General features: G+C 55.9%; 2 protein-coding genes across 3 annotated transcripts; both read right to left on the minus strand.

Moving 5' to 3' along the window:
• Nucleotides 1-1196: 1196 nt before the first annotated feature.
• Nucleotides 1197-6380, minus strand: GPD1 (glycerol-3-phosphate dehydrogenase 1). Its single transcript, XM_084303494.1, has 8 exons — nucleotides 6240-6380; nucleotides 5900-6077; nucleotides 5329-5469; nucleotides 4848-4986; nucleotides 3809-3921; nucleotides 3260-3493; nucleotides 2956-3062; nucleotides 1197-2692 (listed from the first exon to the last, which is right to left on the minus strand). Exons 1-8 carry the CDS (start codon nucleotides 6278-6280, stop codon nucleotides 2596-2598), a joined length of 1050 nt encoding a protein of 349 aa, XP_084159620.1. The 5' UTR covers nucleotides 6281-6380; the 3' UTR covers nucleotides 1197-2595.
• A 911-nt stretch (nucleotides 6381-7291) lies between these two features.
• Nucleotides 7292-14528, minus strand: SMARCD1 (SWI/SNF related BAF chromatin remodeling complex subunit D1). 2 transcript variants are annotated; one of them, XM_084303692.1, is made up of 13 exons: nucleotides 14276-14528; nucleotides 13974-14161; nucleotides 12752-12794; nucleotides 12531-12653; nucleotides 12103-12225; nucleotides 11499-11615; nucleotides 11054-11155; nucleotides 10793-10954; nucleotides 10601-10698; nucleotides 10043-10178; nucleotides 9570-9692; nucleotides 9211-9312; nucleotides 7292-8985 (listed from the first exon to the last, which is right to left on the minus strand). In XM_084303692.1, the coding sequence occupies exons 1-13, from the start codon at nucleotides 14441-14443 to the stop codon at nucleotides 8932-8934; spliced, it is 1539 nt and encodes a 512-aa protein (XP_084159818.1). In that variant the 5' UTR covers nucleotides 14444-14528; the 3' UTR covers nucleotides 7292-8931. The 2 variants fall into 2 exon arrangements, with proteins under 2 accessions (XP_084159818.1, XP_084159817.1); XM_084303691.1 differs by having other exon boundaries at nucleotides 12097-12225.
• Nucleotides 14529-19250: the final 4722 nt, after the last annotated feature.

A 19250-nucleotide genomic window follows, 5' to 3' on the forward strand; every position in this document is an offset into this window, starting at 1 on the left:
TGCAGTGCCTGGATGTGCTGAGGCTGCAGAACATAACTCCAAATGTTAAAGGGAAGACTTTTTATAGCTCATGAACTCCAACGCTAGTGCAAGGCACGGGCTGTCTGAAAGCGAGGGATGCATGCGCTGGCCCCCCCCAGGTGAGACTCGCGACCCTCAGCAACTGCTGACAAGGCCTGGAGGAACTCAGGCACTGCCAGCTGTGTGTAATGGCAAAGAAAGCCACGCTTGGAGCGATGTACTTCTGCAGCTGATGAGCTAACAGCTAAATTTAAGTCCAAAACACAGCTCCTGATTCTGCTGCAGCTCCAGGCAGGTGCTGGCAAGAGCTTTACATGCTGAGGTGAGAGCCTGCGATGTGTCTAGGGAGGAGAGCTTGGACGCTCTCTCCCCTGTATGAGCCTCGTATCCAAGCACTTGAGCTGGGATTCCTGAAGCCCATCAAGACAAAGGGAACTAGAAGTTGTGCCAACCCTGCAAGAAGACACTGGACTTCCTTTATTTTCCCTCCAAGCTCATTGAAGTTTCTCAGAGGAAGCCGATGTTGGCTACTTTCTGAACGATCGCTCAGTTGAATTTAAAGGTCGTAGGGTGCTACCGAGAATGCGTGTCTAATAAAAGGCACAGAAACAACTGCACTGCCAGCAGATTAAATTCCCCTAGCAAGAGGGCGAGCGGAGAACTAACAGTCCTGGAAAGGTCACTCAGTACGAGATGTGTTTCAAAGAAAGGCAGGGATGAGGCAAGTCCAGCAGGGAAAAGAAGCTGGAGAGAGATGAATAAAACAGCACAGACCGTCCCAAGAAGCTAAGACATCAAAGTCTGGGGTACAGGTGGCACAGTGGGACCCTGGCATGGTTCCTGCCGGCCCCAGGTTAGGATTCTGGACCCAGCTCAGTGCTGCAGTTTCTGCCCTCCCCAGTCCTACAGCCAGACTTGAACACAGGAACTGCTGCTGAGAAAAAGCAAGTGGGACACCGCGTTATGTTCTGAGCCAACATTGTCCTGCAGGGGCACTCTTACTCATTTTTGGAACAGCACACAAGGGTGCAGAGCCAGGAGGGAACAGCCAGTGCCCTCTCCTGCACTCTTAGTGAGACCAGCGGGCACCAACCCAAAGAGAACGATGCACGGGAACCGCAGAGAAAAGCGTGTGCCGCCCCTTCCCTCTCCAAATTTATTATGATTTTAAACATTCATGAAGTACACTGCTAGTCAGAGACCCAATGGCACTAGGACCCGGAACAGGGGCGAGATCTGCAGCAGCTCCAGCAGCCTGCCAGCCCAGACAGGGATCAGTGAACCGCCGGCCACGCGGCCCTGAGCAAACACGAGCAGAGTGAACCAGCTTCAGAGGCCCAGAGAGGCACGTGGCAGCCAGCTGGACAAGGGGCAAGTTTCAAAGGCACAGCATGAGGCACGAGACCTCTGTCCTCTCTTGTGATGCTGGAGGTCTGCCTGTACCTCTGTGGATCACGTCCTGTGCTGCCCCTTGCGCTAGCGGGCAATTTCCAGCACCCTCCCACGAGGGGCGGCAGGGAAAACGAGGAACCTGCTTTCTCAGCTCCTATAAAGCCACGGAAAGAAGCAAAGCCCAGCCTACGGCACAGAGCAGAGCAAGAGTGAAGGCAAAAGCTGCTGCGGGTCACTCATCTAAAAGCACCACGGCCCAACTGCTTCGGCAGGTACACTGCCAAGGGCTGCGCTGCCTGCCAGCTGCTCAGAAAAACTTTGGGGCAGTTGGTCCCTGCGTTGCCAAAGCCAGCCAGAGGACGAACCAAGGCGAGGGAGGAGGGCTGCCCAGGGACAGGCAGCGGGCATGGAATTAGCACAGACAAATCGGTGACAAAAGGGGTCAGCGGCCAGGCTTGGGTGTGAGAGCAAAAAGCTGAATAATTGAGCTCCGAGGGCTCCCTCCGGAGCCGTCCTCACACGCGCAGAGCCTCGGCCGTCCCGATCAGCAGGAGCAGCTGGTGGTGGCTGGGGAAGCAGTGCATGGCAGGGTGGCAAAGAGCTATTTTCTGTGCTGGTGCTTCTTAGAAAGAAGAGTGCTTGTCAGCCCCTTTGAAAGTCCTCAGGAGCTTCAGTCTCTGGTGGAGCCTGGCAGGGAACCGTGCCCCCTCTGCGAGGCAGCACAAAGCCCAAAGCAACAGCAGCAAGCAGGAAGGAGCTGGTGTCATGCGAAGTGGCCCCATGGGGCTAATAGCAAAGCTTGCCCTCCAAGGCAGTGCCTCCTGCACAGCCCGTATTGATCAAGACGACTTAGCAGAGTCCCTCTGAGAACGGAATCCATCGCAGCAAAAGAAAGTGAAAGGAGAAAGACGCTCAGCCCCGCTCAGGGCAGACCCTAGACAGAAGCAGAAGCTAAACGGGCCCTTCGAAGAGAGAGGGGGATCAGCAGGTACCTCCGTGCAGATGCCAGGCTCAGGCTGGCAGTCTCCAGGGCTGAGAAGGGGAACCTCTGCCCTTCCAGCGCTCTGCAAAGGCTCCCAGGAAATCTGGACTCCTCGCAAAGCTGTGGCAGCAGCAAGTTGGTGCGGGCAGGAGCTCTCTGCTCGTCTCAGCAGGATCGGGGCTTTTGCAGGCAGAGCCCACTTACATGTGCTCGGGGTGGTTCTGGAGACACTTGATGACATCGGTAACAGGTTTGCCCTCGTAGCAGATCTGATACACGGCTGTGAAGAGGGGGAACCTACGGGCAGGATGGACAAAATCAGCCCTTGCTGCATTCCCAGAGCACCTCCACTTCTGTTGTGCCACGCAGGACCGCGGGGCAGGAGCAGGTGGGACTGCGGCGTGCTGCCTCACCCACCAGGCTGGATGCAGGCACTGCAAAGCTTTGCCTGAGCTGCAGGGACACTGAGGGTGAATTTTCCCCTCCCACATCTGCGGGGAAGATCCCAGCCCAGCCTCAAAAAAAAAAAAAAAAAAAAAAAGGGGGATGAGAGCACTCACTTCTCCACCATGTTCTTGCTTTTGAGGATGCGATGCAGCTCGGCAGACGTCTGGGGACCCTGCAGCTTCTGCCCGTTCAACATCTCCTTCTCCAGCTGCTCAATAGACTGAAACAACCCAACAGGGAGGGGAGCTGGAGCCTGCGATGCCATCCACTGCCCCACAGCTCCTTCCCTGGAGCCAGGCCGTGGCGCTGGGCAGGTGAAGAATGCCACAAGGCTCGCTGGCTCCCTGCTGCTGCCATCTCAGCAGATTGGTGCAGGTATTAAGGTCCCCCTCGTTGCCTGCTCCCCGCTCTGCTCACCTTCCCAGTCTTGGCAAAAGCCTCAGCCACCTTGCGGTTGCGACCGCCGTAGCAGGTAGTGATGAGATCAGCCACCCCGCAGCTCTCCAGGAAGGTGGAGGGGGTGACGGGGCCCTTGCAGAAGAGTTTGGCGAAGCCGATCATCTCCATCAGGCCCAGACGGATAACAGCAGCCTTCGTGTTGTCCCCGAAGCCGAGCCCATCACAGAAACCAGCCCCTACAGCCACGATGTTCTGCAAGACAATAGCACGGAGTGATCCGTTCCCGCTAGAGCCCAGGGCTTTGCCACATCCACGAGCTGCCCGTGTGATCCCGAGAGCAGGCTGCTGCCTGCCCCTGCCTGTCTAGCAGCCATCAATCCCTCCGAGGAGCCGAACAGGACACACACAGCTGCCTCCAAAACCTGGCCTTTTGCCCAAGCGTCTCGGCGAGCCAGGGTGCAATATCCCGAGGAGTTCATCCAAGTGGCAGCCTCCTCCCCAGAGCTCCCCGCAGAGCCCAGGCTCTGCTAACAGAGACCTGCAGACCTCAGCCAGCAGCTCACCCACCTTCAGGGCCCCACAGATCTCTACGGTGTCAGCCTCCTGCACCACCGTGACGCGGAAATTCGGTGTCTGCATCAGCTCCTTCAGGATCTGCCCGTACTGCGCGTTCTTGCACCCTGACGAGGCAAAAGGAAAAGCGTGAGGAGAGAGGGAGACGTGAAGGAGACCCCAGAGGAGGGCTGCTTTCTTCTCCTGGTATGTTCCTGCAGCGTAGCCCTTGCGGCCAGTGCAGGGAGAGGAATCTCTTGCTCAACTGCTGGACGTTGCTAAACGTTTGTGGGACCACAAAGCGCCACCGTACAGTGCCTGGCGGATAACCAAGGTTCAACCTTGGGATTCCCATGCCTGCCATCGCATTGAGCAAGACAGAAGTGGCATGCCCAGTAGATTAAAGGTGTCTTCAGAGACTGCGAATTTGTGTTTGGAGGCTGCTGCTCTCTCTGTTCCTGCAGGGCCCTGCATGGGAGCGTTGCTGTGCTTGCAGCGACAGCAAACTCTGCTTCCACGTCTCTGGTCTCTGCAGCCTTCTGCACGCCTTGTTTGCTTTTGTTTAAAGCACGGACACTTTGAATCTTGTAACTTCTAACCCAGAGAACTGTTCTGTTGGTTTTGGCTGCTCTGTATGATTCACAAACAGCACAGAGGATGTCAGGAGCTGCCGCCAGATGAACTCCCAAGTAGCCCTGGCTAGCAAGGACATGAGATCCAGGTGACTGTCCCTTGAAGCCCCGTGAGATAAAGGTAGGTGAACTCTATTTCCTAAAGGGTCTCTCAGTGTCCATCCCTTCCACTTGGACCAGGCTGCCTGCCAGATGCTCCCAGTTGGTGCTGGCAGCTTTCAGACACACGACTCCGCTTTTAATGAAGTGAGCGCTCACACTGCAAACCCTGTGGATGAGTTCATCCAGCTCCTACGGAGCCTCGCTGCCTTCACAGGCAAAAAGGGACGGCTCTCTCTAGGCAGCACCACGCTCCCCCCCGTTACGTCCTCCTGCTCGTCAGAAACGAGGGCTGCTAACGAGGAGGGACGTCGGCTCCTTACCGATGGTTGTTTCGCAGAACTTCTCTTCTGCCACTTCGTTAGCGATGTTGGCCCCCATGAGGACGCTCATCTCGATTCCCAGCTTCTCGTGGATAATGTCTGAGATCAGCCTCAGCCCATCTGGTCCTTCGTCCACCCCCTGGGAGACAACCAGGCGCGGAGATGAGCACCTGTCCCCTCCAGGACCTGGCCCCCGCTGTCCCAACCCCGTCACTCCCCATCCTGCGACGCTGTCACCCCAACAGCCCCACCAAAGCTCAGCTGCACCCCACTCACAGCACTTCACACCCCCTGCATGCCCTCACACCCTTTTCTACTCCACAAACACACCTCCAAACCCCCACAAAGGCTTCCCAAACCCTCTTGTACACCACTAAAACCCTGGAGCCCGCTTTTTACTCCAACCCTCCTGGCTCCCCTTTGCAGCCCCGCAGAATTTATGACCCCCCAGCTGCCAGGGCAGCGCTCCTCCTGCTCACACCTTGATGAGCGACATCCCGATTGCATCTTTCTTCACGTGGCCCTTGAGCTGCTCGCACACCTTGCCGATGAACTGGTGGGGCACCACGAACAGGAGGACATCGGCCCCAGCGCAGGCTTTCAGCAGGTCTGGCTCTGCCACCTGCAGGGTGGGACCGTCGGCACTCACACCCCATTTTTCGTGGCCAGGAGCCCGCCCCGATCCCCAACGAGGGGAAGAGGGGCTGGAGGGCAACTGCGTGGGGTTTCCCTGGGCAGAGGGGCTGGAGCCTGGCAGCACAAAAGGCTGAGCGTACGGGCTCGCTGCGCGCCGCCGATGCCAGCTCGGAGGCAGCCGCATGGCCTCGAGCCCAGCCTGTGGGATGCCAGAGCAGGGGCAAAGGTGGGCAGCGAGGGTGGCCAGGGCTGCGGCTCATCCAAGCGAGCTGCAAGGTCACTGGGTACGTTTAAGCGAGCCCCGTGCATCCCCTTTGCAGCCCGCGGGGCCGCGGCAGCTCCCGGCACTGCTTTTTATTGCCTGTCACCAGGGAGCCCGGCTGCCGGCAGCGGATCTCGTGCTCAGCCACACTCACCACGTTGGGGGGCAGCTTGTGTCCCGGCAGGTACTTGACGTTCTCGTGCTCCGTGTTGATGATTTCGGTGAGCCGCCGGCCGCCCACCTCCTCCTCCAGCACCCACATGCTCACCAGGTTCTCGAAGGTGCTCAGCCGTGCCGCGTTGCTGCCCGCGATCTTGGCGATGGCCGAGCCCCTGCACGGGCAAAACGGAGCCATAGGCACCGAGGCTGCCAGCACCGGGGGGAGCCCGGGGCACCCCACGGCACTCGCACGGGGGTCCCGGTGTCCCGGGGAGAGTGGGAACCGTGCCACGCTCCGGGAGGGGACGCGGAGTGGCCGAACACCGGGTGCTCACCAGTTGCCCGAGCCCACAATGCACACTTTCTTGCCGCCCATGGTGCAAAGAGCCGGAGCGCTGCGCTGTGCTGAGCCCAACGCCGCTATTTGAAGGCTGCCCCCGAGCAGGGGCGGCCCCAGCCCGCCTCCCGCTCCGCCCCGGGGCAAACCGGGCACCCGTGGCCCCCGGGGGCCGCCCAGGTCCCTGTCCCGGCCGCAGCCGGTGCTCGCAACCCAACGCCGAGCAGTGCTGCAGCCGCAGATCGCTGCCCCGAAGCAAAGGTGAAGGTGCTCAGAGCGCCGAGCTCAGCACAGCAGGGAATGGTGACTGCCCAGCTGCTTCCCTCCCCCCGTTTTCTGCATAAAATCGTTTTCTTTTCCCCCAAAGAAGGCTCGTCCCCCGAGTAGGAAACGTGAACCATCTGATTGCAGAGCCAGGAGGCAACGCCAGCCTTAATCTCGGCGTTAAGCAGCAGCAGCACCAACTGCTTGACCTTACGCAAAGCGCCCTTTCTTCTAGACACAGAGGATCTCTTTCTCCTGCAGCAAGGCTTTACAAGTGTTCTGTAAAGCATTACGTTTCTACTCCGATAAACAAGGCAGGGTGCAAAGAGTAAAGCCCCATTTGCATGCCTTTAAACCCATCTCTGGAACCTTTAATACAGTTCCCTCACAATCATGCCTGAATCCCGTGGGGCTTGCAACAGGCTGTCACCGTTCTGCAAGGCGGCAGGGTGAATACTGGGCTGTCTAGATTTTATCAGCACCTTGGCCACTGGATTTCCAGATTTGCTCAAGTTACTTTGCTTATTTCCCACAAAAGCACTCTGCACAGGCTTAGTGGGCGCTGCAAGCCACAGATCCTTACCTGAAAAGGCACTGTATAACAGGCCAAAACGTGACGAACATTTTCTCTGCAGTTTCTTAAACCAGTTAAAAAAAATAAAGTGAAAATAATCCCGTCCCTTCCCAGGCAAATACACGAGGTATCATCCACCGAGGCAGCTGCTGAGAGAAAGCGTGCTGTCAGCACAGAAGGAGGGAGGACAGCTTCCTTCACAGGAGGCTTTTATTAAAACTGGGTGACATCTACAAGGATACAGTACAAAAAAAATTTTGGTCCATGGAAAAACCCATAATATTCAGTTAAGAAAAGCAGTTATTCTGCAACAGCTATGTTTGCCTACGCAGTACTCAGCATCCTTCATGTGTGACTACCCTGAGGAGTCAGTGGGCTGCTTCATCAGCACCAAGACCTTCACCCCAGTACCACAGAGGAGCCATTTCAAAGAGGGTAAAGGAGAAGGGAAGTCGAGAGCCTATTACTCACAGACATGTAGTAACACAGACACAAGGAGTAGGGCCACCCAGGCTCCCAAATTCATAGTAACCTTCCCAACCACACCGAAGCTGGGTGTGGGGAGGAGGGGGGCTTGTCAGTAATGTGGTTTTGCAGCTGTTTCGAGAGAATATGACCAACTTTTGAGTCCATTTGCATTAGTCCCGAGCAGAAATACTGAGATCTGGGTTAGAGAAGCCGTTCTCTTACACCTGACCACTAGTTCACTAGTAAATCGTTCCATGATGAGGCATGGGGGCTGCTACTCCCCACGGTAAAAAAAGTCTACTTGTACATTCCTGATCCATGCTGGGCCTTATGGCAGCCCTGGAACCTAAAACTTGACTAAAAACCACAGGAGCTTCAGCATGGAAACATCTCCTAACTCACGTATGCTTGGAGCTACATCCATTCCCAAGAACTGTCCTGTTACACTCAGGTCCACAGAAAGGAGCCTCTGGTCCCCACAGCAAGTGATGTATGACAACTGTCCCGAAGGAATGAGCATACAACACTCCACCCCTGCACAATTACACGGGCAGCTGTTGCATCCTCTCTCCCTGCTACAGGGAAAAGAAGCAGCCAGGTGGCTTGCTGGAACCCCAAGTGCTCTGAAGTGCAGTGAAATCTCAGCACTCCAAAGCTTCCACAACCCTGCAGTAAGCCAACGCTTCATCTCCCCTGTGATTCCCAGCCTAAAACAGTCTGTCATGAACATGAAGGGAGCAGGACAGGAAAAAAGGGAGAAGGGAAGAAGCGATTCTCTACACAGTCCAGTAACTTCCTCAAGGAGGAGAGGGACCTGTGGGGCAGCCCAGTGCAGCAGCACCCTCCGCGTGAAGGAGGGGAGGGCTGGAGGTATGTCAAGTCCTGGTGTCCTGCCCGCTCCATCTCCTGGTACCTTGCTACAAAAAGAGGCAGGGACAAGATTAGCCACAGAGCTCCACCCTTAGAGCAGGTCCAGGCTTCCCAGACCCAGGTCTCGCGTGTGCCACAACTAGATGCTAGTTGAGGAGGAACGGGCTGTGGTTTCTGAACTTGAGAAAAGCTCCAAGTCAGCATTCATACTGGCTACTGGGGACACTACAGGCAGTACGGAGTCACGGAAAGGCTCTCAGAAGCCCTGGGACTGACAAGGCAACAGTCAGGAAGAAAACCAGGTAGAAGTGTGTGCTCGTTGGAGCCCGTCTGCTTGCCACTCCCCAGAAGACCCCACGTGTCCTAGAGTTGCCCCAAGAGGGACAATGCCAGGATGGATAATGGTGCAGGCCTCAGTGCCGGAGTGGGATTACGTGAGCCATAACAGCGTACTCTGCAGCTCTGTCTCCACAAGTAGCTGTGATGCCTTCTGGCTGGGGAGGAGCGGAGCGGCCTATGTGTTGCGGATCCCCAGGGCCTGCTCTAGTTCCTGCCGTCTTTGCTGTACCTGCAAGAGGAGCCAGAGTTGCAGCATTAACACACAGCAGCGCAGCAAACAAAGTACCACAGGGCCCAGGTGGAAAAGGGGGGGGGTCCAAACCGGGACCAAGATGCATCAGCAGTGCCTACACGTGAGGCTCAGCAATGCCACTTCTCACCAGCCGTGAAAAAGGAGTGCCAGGTACGCTGAGCCACCATGTACAGAGGGGGACACCTGCTTGGGGATGCTCACCTTGGAGTAGAAGTATCTGCACACAGCTTCCTGAGCCCACGGTTGGAAGTAGAACTCAGCTCTACGCTCCTCTTCAGGATTCCCAACAACATCAGTCATCGTCTGGAAAGCACAAAGGACAAAACAGTTCAGGGAGTGTGAAAGCTCTGGCTGTGCTGAGCAAGCCTGCACAGACACCCCCCCTTCCACAAAGAAACGTCAGTACAGTCAGGTCAGGTTCTTATCCTTGACTTCAATACACGTCTTGCTTTCTGAAAAGGAAATTGCCTCTCTCCCTCTCTCTCTCTCTCAGTGGGAGCTAGTAATAATGAGGAAAGAGTGTGACTGGATCCACCTTCCCCACAAGACAAAGCTTTTACCTTCAAGTCCCGGCACTGGGACTGCAGCCAGTCGTTGATGAAGCCCTGAGGATCTCGGGCAAAACTCAGCATGAACTCACGCTGGGTCTTCAGCTGGTTAATTGTCTCTATTGTTTCATGGATCTGAAGGAGATAAGCACAGCAACGAGACTGCTGAATAGGGGAAAATGTCAGAGAAACATCAAGAGATCCAACACACGAAGGTGAATTCTTATACTCCCTGGCTCACTTATCAGATAGGATTCTCAGCTCCCACCTTCCTGCTCTAAACATTACCAATTTCCCCACTGACCATTTCCTTTAAAACTGTGCTTCCAGATAACGCCACCTATTTGAAACCAAGGCAGAACTGTCTCCATCTTCCAAATGCACAACAGCACAAAGCCAAACTGTCACATTCAGGGGTCACTTTGCTCCAAACACACACTCCTACCCAGCACTGAGGACAGCAGACCTGAAGGAACTCTTCTCACCTTGTTATCCAGAGCAGCAATTTCTTGTTGGCTAGCCGTTGAGAGCAGGAATGAATTCATCTGAGTCTTCAAGGTATCATCCACCTCCACATCAATGTCATAGCAGGCTGTTTTCTTCTGGTCATTTGGGTCAACACTAGGGGCATCCAAAAGAATCCAAAACAGGTGAGTAGTTCAAGAAAGCACCAAATTGTGGCTACTCTAGGGTGATGCTGCATAAGGACTGCAGGCAGGGACAAGCCAAGCTCCTGTTAGCTTCAGCTCTAACACCAAACAGCACAGCTCCACGTGGCTTTGCAGCACATGGGCTAAGTAACTGTGTAGACAGAAATCTGCTTGGAGCAACTGTCATGCAAAGGATGGCATGAACATGGGAGTGCCTGGTGGAAAAGGGGGCTGTGGTAAACAAGAGGTGACCATTCCTGGACAAAGAAATGATGACTGGCAACACAGGGGAACTGCTACTGAAAAAGGAGAACATTACATTGTCTTCTCATGCCCCATCCATCCCTTCCACTCTTCTTTCTGTAAATACAACGCCAAGTGGAGCAGTCTCACCTGATGACGTGATTGATGATGATCGGTTCTGGGGGCATGAGCAGCGCATGAAGCCTTTGTGGGATTTCAGAGAACTTCATCCGCTGAGATTCAAATATCTGTGCCAGAAACACGGGGCTCAGTGGAGAGCTCAGTGCCAGGGATCCCTGGCTGCTCACAAAGAAACGCTGAGGCAGCCCCAGCCACCATTACCTGCTGGAGGTATTTGTCACAGATGACATACTCCCGCTCGTGGGGGTCCTGGAGCTTGTGGGTCTTGATGTATTGCCACAAAGCCTGGATGATCACCGGACGGGTCTGAGTGTGAATCCCCAGCAGGCGAGCCAAGCGGGGGTCCAGTTTGAACTGGGGAGGCTTAAACAAAATAGCGCAGGACGATGAGATGGGAACGTGGCCACAGACACGGTTGAGCAAACACTGCAAGCCCAGCAATTGTTGCTCCTGACATCTTACCTGATAATCGAGCATCAGAAGGACAGTACAGCGCACGTTGACGTCTCCTGGCCTCTTCACCTGGAAGCCATCCGTCTCCTGGGTTGTTGCAGTCCTGTGCCACTGGAATATGTGGAACAGGAGAGGGCATTCAGATGCACTCACGTGCTCAAATCCCTTTGCTCCTGCTGCTTGGCACCCAGCATGCTCGTCAGTAAACCACACCCACGACAGAAAATTCATCTTATTCCCATTTATAGTTTGTAACGAGAGTTAATACATTTATTCAGACCCCTAGCAACTCCACGGAAGAAGCTAAGAAAAGAGACTTCAAGCCTGGCTCCCAGCCACTTGAGCAAATCTTAAATACCCTCACCTCTCAAGTTATACAACATATATACAAATACATACAGTCTCCTGAAACTGCAACCCATTTTTAGAGACAATACAGCAAAAAGAAGCTCACCTCTACCAGGTGATTGTCAGGGCCATAGAGGTCTTTATCAAGTTCAATGACCAGAGACTTAAAGAAGGATGAAAACTTCCTTTTCTGCTTGGTGGCATCGTATTTGGACAAAGCAGACTGCAAGCAACACAGGAAGGAAGAGAGTCAGGAGAGCAAGTCCCAGGAACGCAAGCACAGGCACGGCGCCCACAGCGTACCAGCGTTCCTCTACGTTCTGAACACTTACATTCATCAATACATGGAAAATCAAGTTCCAAGTCAAAAAAAATGGTGAAAGACTGGAGACAGAGATGAGCTTGGAGAAAATTAGCTCACTCAGCAATCAGATAAAATGCAAGCACCCTGGTTCTAAGAGCCACTGACCGTCTCTCACCATTAATTCTTATAGCTATAAGAACTTTGTATAACTCATGTTCTGCCATGGGGATACCCAGCGGTCTCTGAGTTGGGCTCTCGGTCTCGTCACCATCAGACTCCTTGGAAAACAGAGATGAAGGAGGATATCAAGCCCTTAGCTACGCTCTCGGACACTAAGAAACTGGTTTCACTGTCAGTTCCAGATCCATAAAGTCACCTCTGTGGTGTAAGTGTAACTCACACTTACATCTTCCAGCAGCCGTCCTTCCACCCGAAGCTCCCAGGAGGCAACTGTTCCTTCTCCATCTTCTGCATCTGACTTGGCTGGATTGAAGGTGTTGGAGATAAAAATGCGTAGCTTTCGCTTTTGCTAGAAGAAAAAGCATCAGTTCAGTGTTAATTTTGAAGTAAACAGATGGCTATCCTGCTTCTGCTTTGCCAAAACTGAGCTTAATATTCTTGTTTGCCTCCTATTTCCCCTCTCCTAAGAGGAGCAGCAGGGAAAGAAGCATTCCTGGTTCTGCTCCTTGGTTATTCCTGGAATATTAATTAAGATTCCTTATAGGCCACGCTTATAGGGACGAGACCCAAACTTCAAAGCCCTCCTCCGCCCTCCACCAAGGTAAGATTCTCCAATCCTTGCTTACAACAACCACGAACGCAGCCCCCACCTACCTTAATGGGTCGCTTCAAGGCCTCCTGGATATCCAGGCGCTTCCTCATGATCGTCTGGTCCAATTTCCTTTCAAAGGCCAGCAAGTCCATATAGGCCTGAGACTCGGGGACAAGCTCACGAATCTACAGCAAAGCACGAGCCAGTCAAGAACCCGAATCACCCCTGGTGCCCTCACGCTCCTTTCATATCATCAGGGGCTGCAACCGCGCATGCCACTCACCCTCTGAGGTAGAATTTTGTCTGCCATCTTTTTCTTTTTAGCGCTGCAAAGGAAGGAGATGAGTGTTAAAACTGTGCAAATTACCAACAGGCAGTCACAAAAGCAGCAGCGTGGTGGCTTGTTCCTTGGTTTAGCCTCTCCGCAGTGACTTGTGATTTCCAGGACCGACTTTTCTAGGAGACTCCTTTTAAACCAAGGGATGCACTGCCAACGTTACCGAGGCATTGCATGGTTCTGCCAGAAACCTAACACAAACGTGCCCTTGTCTAGTAGCTGCGCGTTATTCTTGTATCTGCTGGAAGCTCCCCTCTCCTAAAAAAAGGGGCTGCACACGAAAGCTGAACTCTCTTTCAGCCACCCAACAAAAAGATGCAACGGGAGGCCCGGGTGTGGCGTTAAGGCAAAGCGCTGTGGACACGGGCACACAGAAAAGCTTTGTGCTGCTGTGCGCAGCCAGCAGACGACACAAAGTCAGCCTCTGCTTTGGCAAGGCCTTAGGGCTCGCTCTGTGATTTCGGCAGTGCCCTACCCGCACCCCAAAACCCAATCTTTCCCCATGATGCTTCTGGGGAAAGGAGCAATGAATGTGAGCCTGCCCGTGGATGTTTGAGGGGATCGGGGATGCCTGGGGGGAAATCAGGGGTGCTTGGAGATTTTGAGGGATGCTTGGGGGTGATCGGGGATGACAGGGGATGCTCAGGGATGTCTGGGGATACTTGGAGATGATCGGAGATGCTTGGGGATGTCAGGGGATGCTCAGGGATGTCCGGAGATGCTTGGAGGATCATTGGGGATGTCTGGGGATGTTTGGGGATACTTGGGGATGTTGGGGGCTGTCTAAGGATGCTTGAGAATGCTCAGGGATGTCAGAAGATGTCCGAGGATGTTTGAGGATGTCTGGGGATGCTTGGGGATGATCAGGAGATGCTCGGGGCTGCTTGGGGATGCCCAAGGATGATCAGGGGATGTCCAGGGATAGTGGGGGATGCTTGGGGATGCCCAGAGATGCCTGGGGATGTCCGAGGATGCTCAGGGCTGCCCAGGGATGCTTGGGGATGATCAGGGGATGTCCAGGGATGATTGGGAGATGCTTGGGGCTGCCCAGGGATGTCTGAGGATGCTCGGGGATGCCCAGGGATGCCCGTGGATGTCCAAGGATGTTCAGGGATGTTTGGGGATGCCCGGGGATGTTCAGGGACGCCCCGCTACCTCCGCCCCTTACTTGTGGTTTCGGTTGGGCACCGCCTGCGGCTGCACCTGCTGAAGCTGCTGCGGCGCCGGCCTCTTGCGGGCCTGATCCAGGCCGGCCTGCGCCATCCCGGGCCTCACCGCCGGGCTCCCGCCGTAACCGGGAGGCCCCATGGAAGGCCCTTGAGGGGCCAAGCGGCTGCCCGGCAACATCCCGGGGCGCTGCGGAGAGAAGAAAAACGCTCCAGAGCCCGCCGGGCCGGGGGGACGACCCCGAGCCCGAGCCCGGCCCCAACCCCTCTCCCTCCCGCCCCGCCGGCCCCTTCCCCGCCTCACCGGGTAGGCGGCCCCCGGCAGCGGCGAGCGGTACAGGCCCTGGCCCGGGGCCGGGCCCATCCGGACCGGCCCTCCCGGAGCTCCCGGCCCCAAGGCTCCGGCCCCGGCAGCGGCCCCCCCGCCGCCACCGCTGGGAGTCACCGACTGGAAACCCGCCCGCGCCGCCATCTTCTGCCAGCACAAAGGGAGCGGAGCCGGAACGGAGGAGCCGGAACCGGCGGGGCCCCGGAGGAGAGCCCGGCCCCAGCCCCAGCCCCCGGCTCCCTGCGGAGAAAGAGGGAGGGAGGGGGAGGAGGAGGAGGAGGAGGAGGAGGAGGAGGAGGAGGAGGAGGAGGAGGAGGAGGGCGACACCTGGCGGATGGGGGGACCTTGGGGGTGGGGAAATGGGGACGTGAGGGGATGTGGGGGGATGTGGGGGGGACCAAGGGGGACAAAGAGGGGACACAGGGGGGACACGAGGGGACCTGGGGGGGCACCAGGGGGATAAAGGGGAGGACAAAGGGGGACACGGGGGGGACAAAAGGGGACACAGGGGGACATGGGGAGGCCGGGGGGGGCGCAGGGGGGACACAGAGGGGACAAAGGGGGCACAGGGGGACATGGGGAAGCTGGGGGGGACGCAGGGGGTCCTGGGGGGGCACAGGGGGGGACACAGGGGGACACGAGGGGACCTGGGGGGGCATCAGGGGGATAAAGGGGAGGACAAAGGCGGGCACGGGGGGGACAAAAGGGGACACAGGGGGACACGGGGAGGTTGGGGGGAGACACAGAGGGGACCTGGGGAGGGCACAGGGGGAGACACGGGGACAAGGGGAGGCCGGAGGGACACTCAGAGGGGACCAGGGAGACACACAGGGGGGATCCAAGGGGGGCACAGGGGACACGGGGAGGAGAGGGGGAGCGGGGAGGGGGGGGGACAGGGAGGGTAGGGCGGTTATGGGGAGTTCTGAGGGGTGTAGGGGTCTTCGGGGGGTGGGGGGTTCTGAGGGGGTGCTGGGGTCTTGAGGGGGGTCTTGGGGGGTGTAGGGGGTATGGGAAGAGGCAAGGTCCCGAGGGGTGCAGGAGCCCTGGTGGGAGTACTGGGGGGAGCGGGGTCCTGGTTGTGCTGGGGGCGATGTTCCTGGGGAGCCTTCGGGCGATGCGGGGGCCGTGGGGGGGGCTGCTGCCAGAATCAGGGGCTGTGGGGAATCACAGAGGGGGTGTCTGGGCAGGGGGGAGCCACAGTGGGAGCCCCGGGAGCTCTCATCTCTGGGCAAAGCCACCTGCGAGATGGGTTCACAGCTCTGAATTCCTCATCTGGCAGCCGTCAAGCAAGGCTCAGGCGTGCTGGGGGACTCATCCACCTCCCTCAGCCGCCGCCGCACCTCGCTCTGATCCCTCCTGTCCTAGTTTAGCCTGGCTGCTTTCCCCCACAGCCGTCAGCTACTGCACAGGGGTTGTCGCTGCCAGTGCTGCTCTGGAGCTGAGGAGGGTTGGGGTGTTGGTCCCATGCTGCCAGCCCCTACCTGTAATGCTCCCCGTTATAAATCTGTGCCTCTTGCAGGAGATGCTGGTCCCAAATCCTTCCCGTTTTGGGATGTGCTTTGCCTGCCCCAAGGCTGGAGGAATCCAACCTGCAGAAGGGTCAGCAGCACCTCTCAGCAGGATATCTTGGGAAGGAAGCACGTGGAGCATAAATGGGCACGTTTCCCTATCATTTATACACATCGGTGTGGTATGGCTAAAAGGCTTTATCCAGACGGTGATGGGTGCCCTGCAGGTGTACACAGTTAGCCTTGGGAGCTGCTCATGGAGTCGTGCAGAATTGCTCTTTGCATGTGGGTGGGTGTGAGTTACGGAGAGACTTGGTGTGCGTTCAGAAAGGGGCTTTCTGAAAGTGATTTTCCAAAGCTGAAGGCAGAAACCTTGTCTCAGCGTGCTCGAGCCTTGATGCTGTGTGGCTCAAGGGACAAGGAGGGGAATTTGTGGGTGCAGACTGCCAGGCTTCACGGGCTCTGTCCCCTTTGTGCTGTCCGTGTTTGGGGTTGGTTTGCTCCAGTTTAGGCTGAGCAATGGGAGAAGGATTCCTGTCTCCGTTGACAGTGGCCTGGGGTGCTACAGAAAGCGTGATACTGGAATTAAAGGCCACTTTCTGCAAGTATTAGCGTTACGTTCCCCTGCTCCCCAGAGCACTTATCCTTGCGGTTGTTCAGAGAGAAGAGGGACGCAAATCCAGCTAGCATTAATCTGTGAAAAACGCCGAGGGAGCAGTCACACCACAAGTATTAATTAAGCAATTAACGATGACCGTGGGTCATTTAGGAGGCTGCCTTGTACAGTGCATGGCGTAGTTGAGCGAGGAAAGAAGCAGGGATATATTTGCACCTTTTCTACCAGATACAGCATTTCCTATCCTCAACGAAAAACACGAAGCTCTGAGCACAGCCATTAACTGTTGTCTCAGCATTCATGTGTCCGTGCAGTTAATTTAATGCCACCTCCGACAGGCTTGGCGCCCAGCTGCCTTATGAAATATTCATGGAGAGGAAAAGCAGTGGAACTTATCTGCTCCATGTTGTTCGACTGCAACTTTGACTGAGACTTAAAGCCTGGCAGGAGCCTTTGGGGCAGGCTGGAAAGCTGCCTGGCTCTCCTGGGAGGGGACACACGGAGTGAGGGAAAGCGAGGGCTAACCTGAGAAATGCAGAGAGGGAGGTGGGACATGGATTGCTGCTCAGTTTAGCACACGGATCAGGGGAGCTGCAGGGTCTGGAGAGACCCCCCCCAGTCGCCTCAGCTGGGGATGTGACCGCAGATCCCTGTCCCCAGGGATGCTCCTTTGCCAGTCCTCGGTGTCCCCTGTTTTTAGCTGTCTCATAAGAAACGCAGGGACAAAATATCCCCGGCTTCCCCGGCTCAGTGTCTCCTTACACTTGTCCTTTCTCCTTCCCTCTGCCCTGAGGGTTTGGTTTGTTCCTCCCAGTGGAAACGGCTGGTGAAATGCCACCCCGCGCACCTTCATTTTCCTGCACCTGCTGGCACAAGGCAGCTCCTCTGAAACCTTCCTCCCCAACCCGTATGGCGGTAGCTCCAGGCAGCCGAGCAGCATCCAGGGCTGTGTAATTATATCTCAGCGCCTGTTTCTGCTGGCAGCGTTCGCAAAGAGCAAGTGGTAACCGGGAATTATTGCCAGGGAGGAGAAGAGGTGATGCTATCTCTGCCCGTGGTTATGTGCACGTTGCATGATTAATCCGAGCTCGGGAGGGTTTCAGCAGCCACACGATCCGCAAGGTAAACACAGCAGTGTGCGAGCAGGTGCTTCCCAGCAATCTCAGACCTGGGTGCGTCGCACCTCGTCCTCACGTGGATCGGCAGAGCTGCTTCCTGCGAGGTGTAATTAACTCCTTGTCTTGCGCACAGCGGGAGGCTCGTGCCGCTGCGTGCCTCGCACACCGTGCAGGCTGCCAGCCCCTCGCAGCCCCTGCGTGGTAATCCCCAGCTCAGGCTCCCCATCCCGTATGCTCCGGCGGTGCGTGGATCGTGTGTTTCCTTGGAGCCTCGAGTCAGAAAATGTGCAGCGTGTCCACTTCGTGACCGTGCTGCTCCCGCTGGTGGCCGGCTCCTGGCTGGGCACCCATCCCTCACCTTGCCTCGGCTTCAGGGGTGGGAAGTGCATCAGCTGTGCTGTTTTTGGGGTTCTGGCAACTCCTCTGTGAGGCTGTTCCAGGCTGTGGCTCACCGGCATCGCTTCCAGCAGCAGCAAAACCCTCAGGCAGTCGTGCCGGGGCTGGGGAGGTGCTCGTACAGCGCCAGGCTGTGACAGATGGGTGGCCAGCTCCTAGCACAGCCCAGCACGTTAATGGGGAGCCCTGGAAGAGCTGGGGTCACTGCCTGGTCCCTGCAACAGGAGCCATGTGAATGGCACCGAGGAGGAAGCAGGCACGGTCAGCTGCTCTGGCTACTCACAATGTCTGGCTGCAATTAATTTAGGTTCATTAACTCCCTTCTGGGCTTTGCTGTATCATCTTGTTCCTATTCAAAGCCCACCCCGTGGCCTTTGCAGCACCAGCTCTGGCAGAGAAGGACCAGAATAGCAGCGAGTCTCTTCTAGTTTAAATGCAAAACACCCGTCTGCCATTTCCAGGAGCAAGAAGGACGTGGCCGGAGCCAAGCGACCGGGGGGAGTTTGGCATTTTAGTATTCCCTGCCCACTGCCCATTCGCTATTATGCAGCCTCCACAGGGTCCTGAGGGCCCTTTTGAATGCCCAGGACCCGGAATGTTGCTTTTGCTCTTTGCAGCTGGAAATCTGAAGGACAGAAGCTGTGTTTGCGTAGGGCTTGTACGACGACTGCTACTAACTTAGTTAAATTAAAACCAGGTAATATTCCAGCCGGTGACTCATTCCTGCTGAATCTCAGGTACCTGTCCCAAAGCACAGAAGTGTTAGATTTGTCAAAGATCAGCAGCTGCATGTATGTCAATTCTCCTCCCCCTGCTTGAGAGCAAAAGTCAGCTCCCATCCTCCAGCCCTGAAGCATCCCTCGGGGCACGTTGGCAGCACAGGACCAGGCAGGGATGCCGTGTCGGAGATATATAAAGGGGCTTTTTAATGGGACTCTGTTCAACATCATCTCTGTTGTTGCAGGTATTCATGTGAGCATTTGGAGGCTGTAGTGAAAGTCTGGACCAAAGCTTTATCCTTCCCCTTCCCCTTTTGGCTCCAGCATTTCAGGGATGCCTTCAAGAACATCCTGGGATGCTGCCGTCCCCCCCCCCGCCTCCTTGGGGAGCATTTCCTGCAGCTCCGTGAGAGAGAGAGGCTCAGTGCTCGTGAGTTATATCATTCTTTATATCATCGTTAAGAGTAGCAGGTATTGATGTACAATGCATCTGTCATCTTATTGTGCTTCCTATGAAAATGTGTGTACATAGTACAGATACCAGAGAGAATTCAACACTTTATACACTTGAAGGCATTCAGAGATCAGTAACAG

The sequence above is a fragment of the Netta rufina genome (genome assembly GCF_964035555.1).
Source record: "Netta rufina genome assembly, chromosome: 30".
NCBI classification, from domain to species: domain Eukaryota; kingdom Metazoa; phylum Chordata; class Aves; order Anseriformes; family Anatidae; genus Netta; species Netta rufina.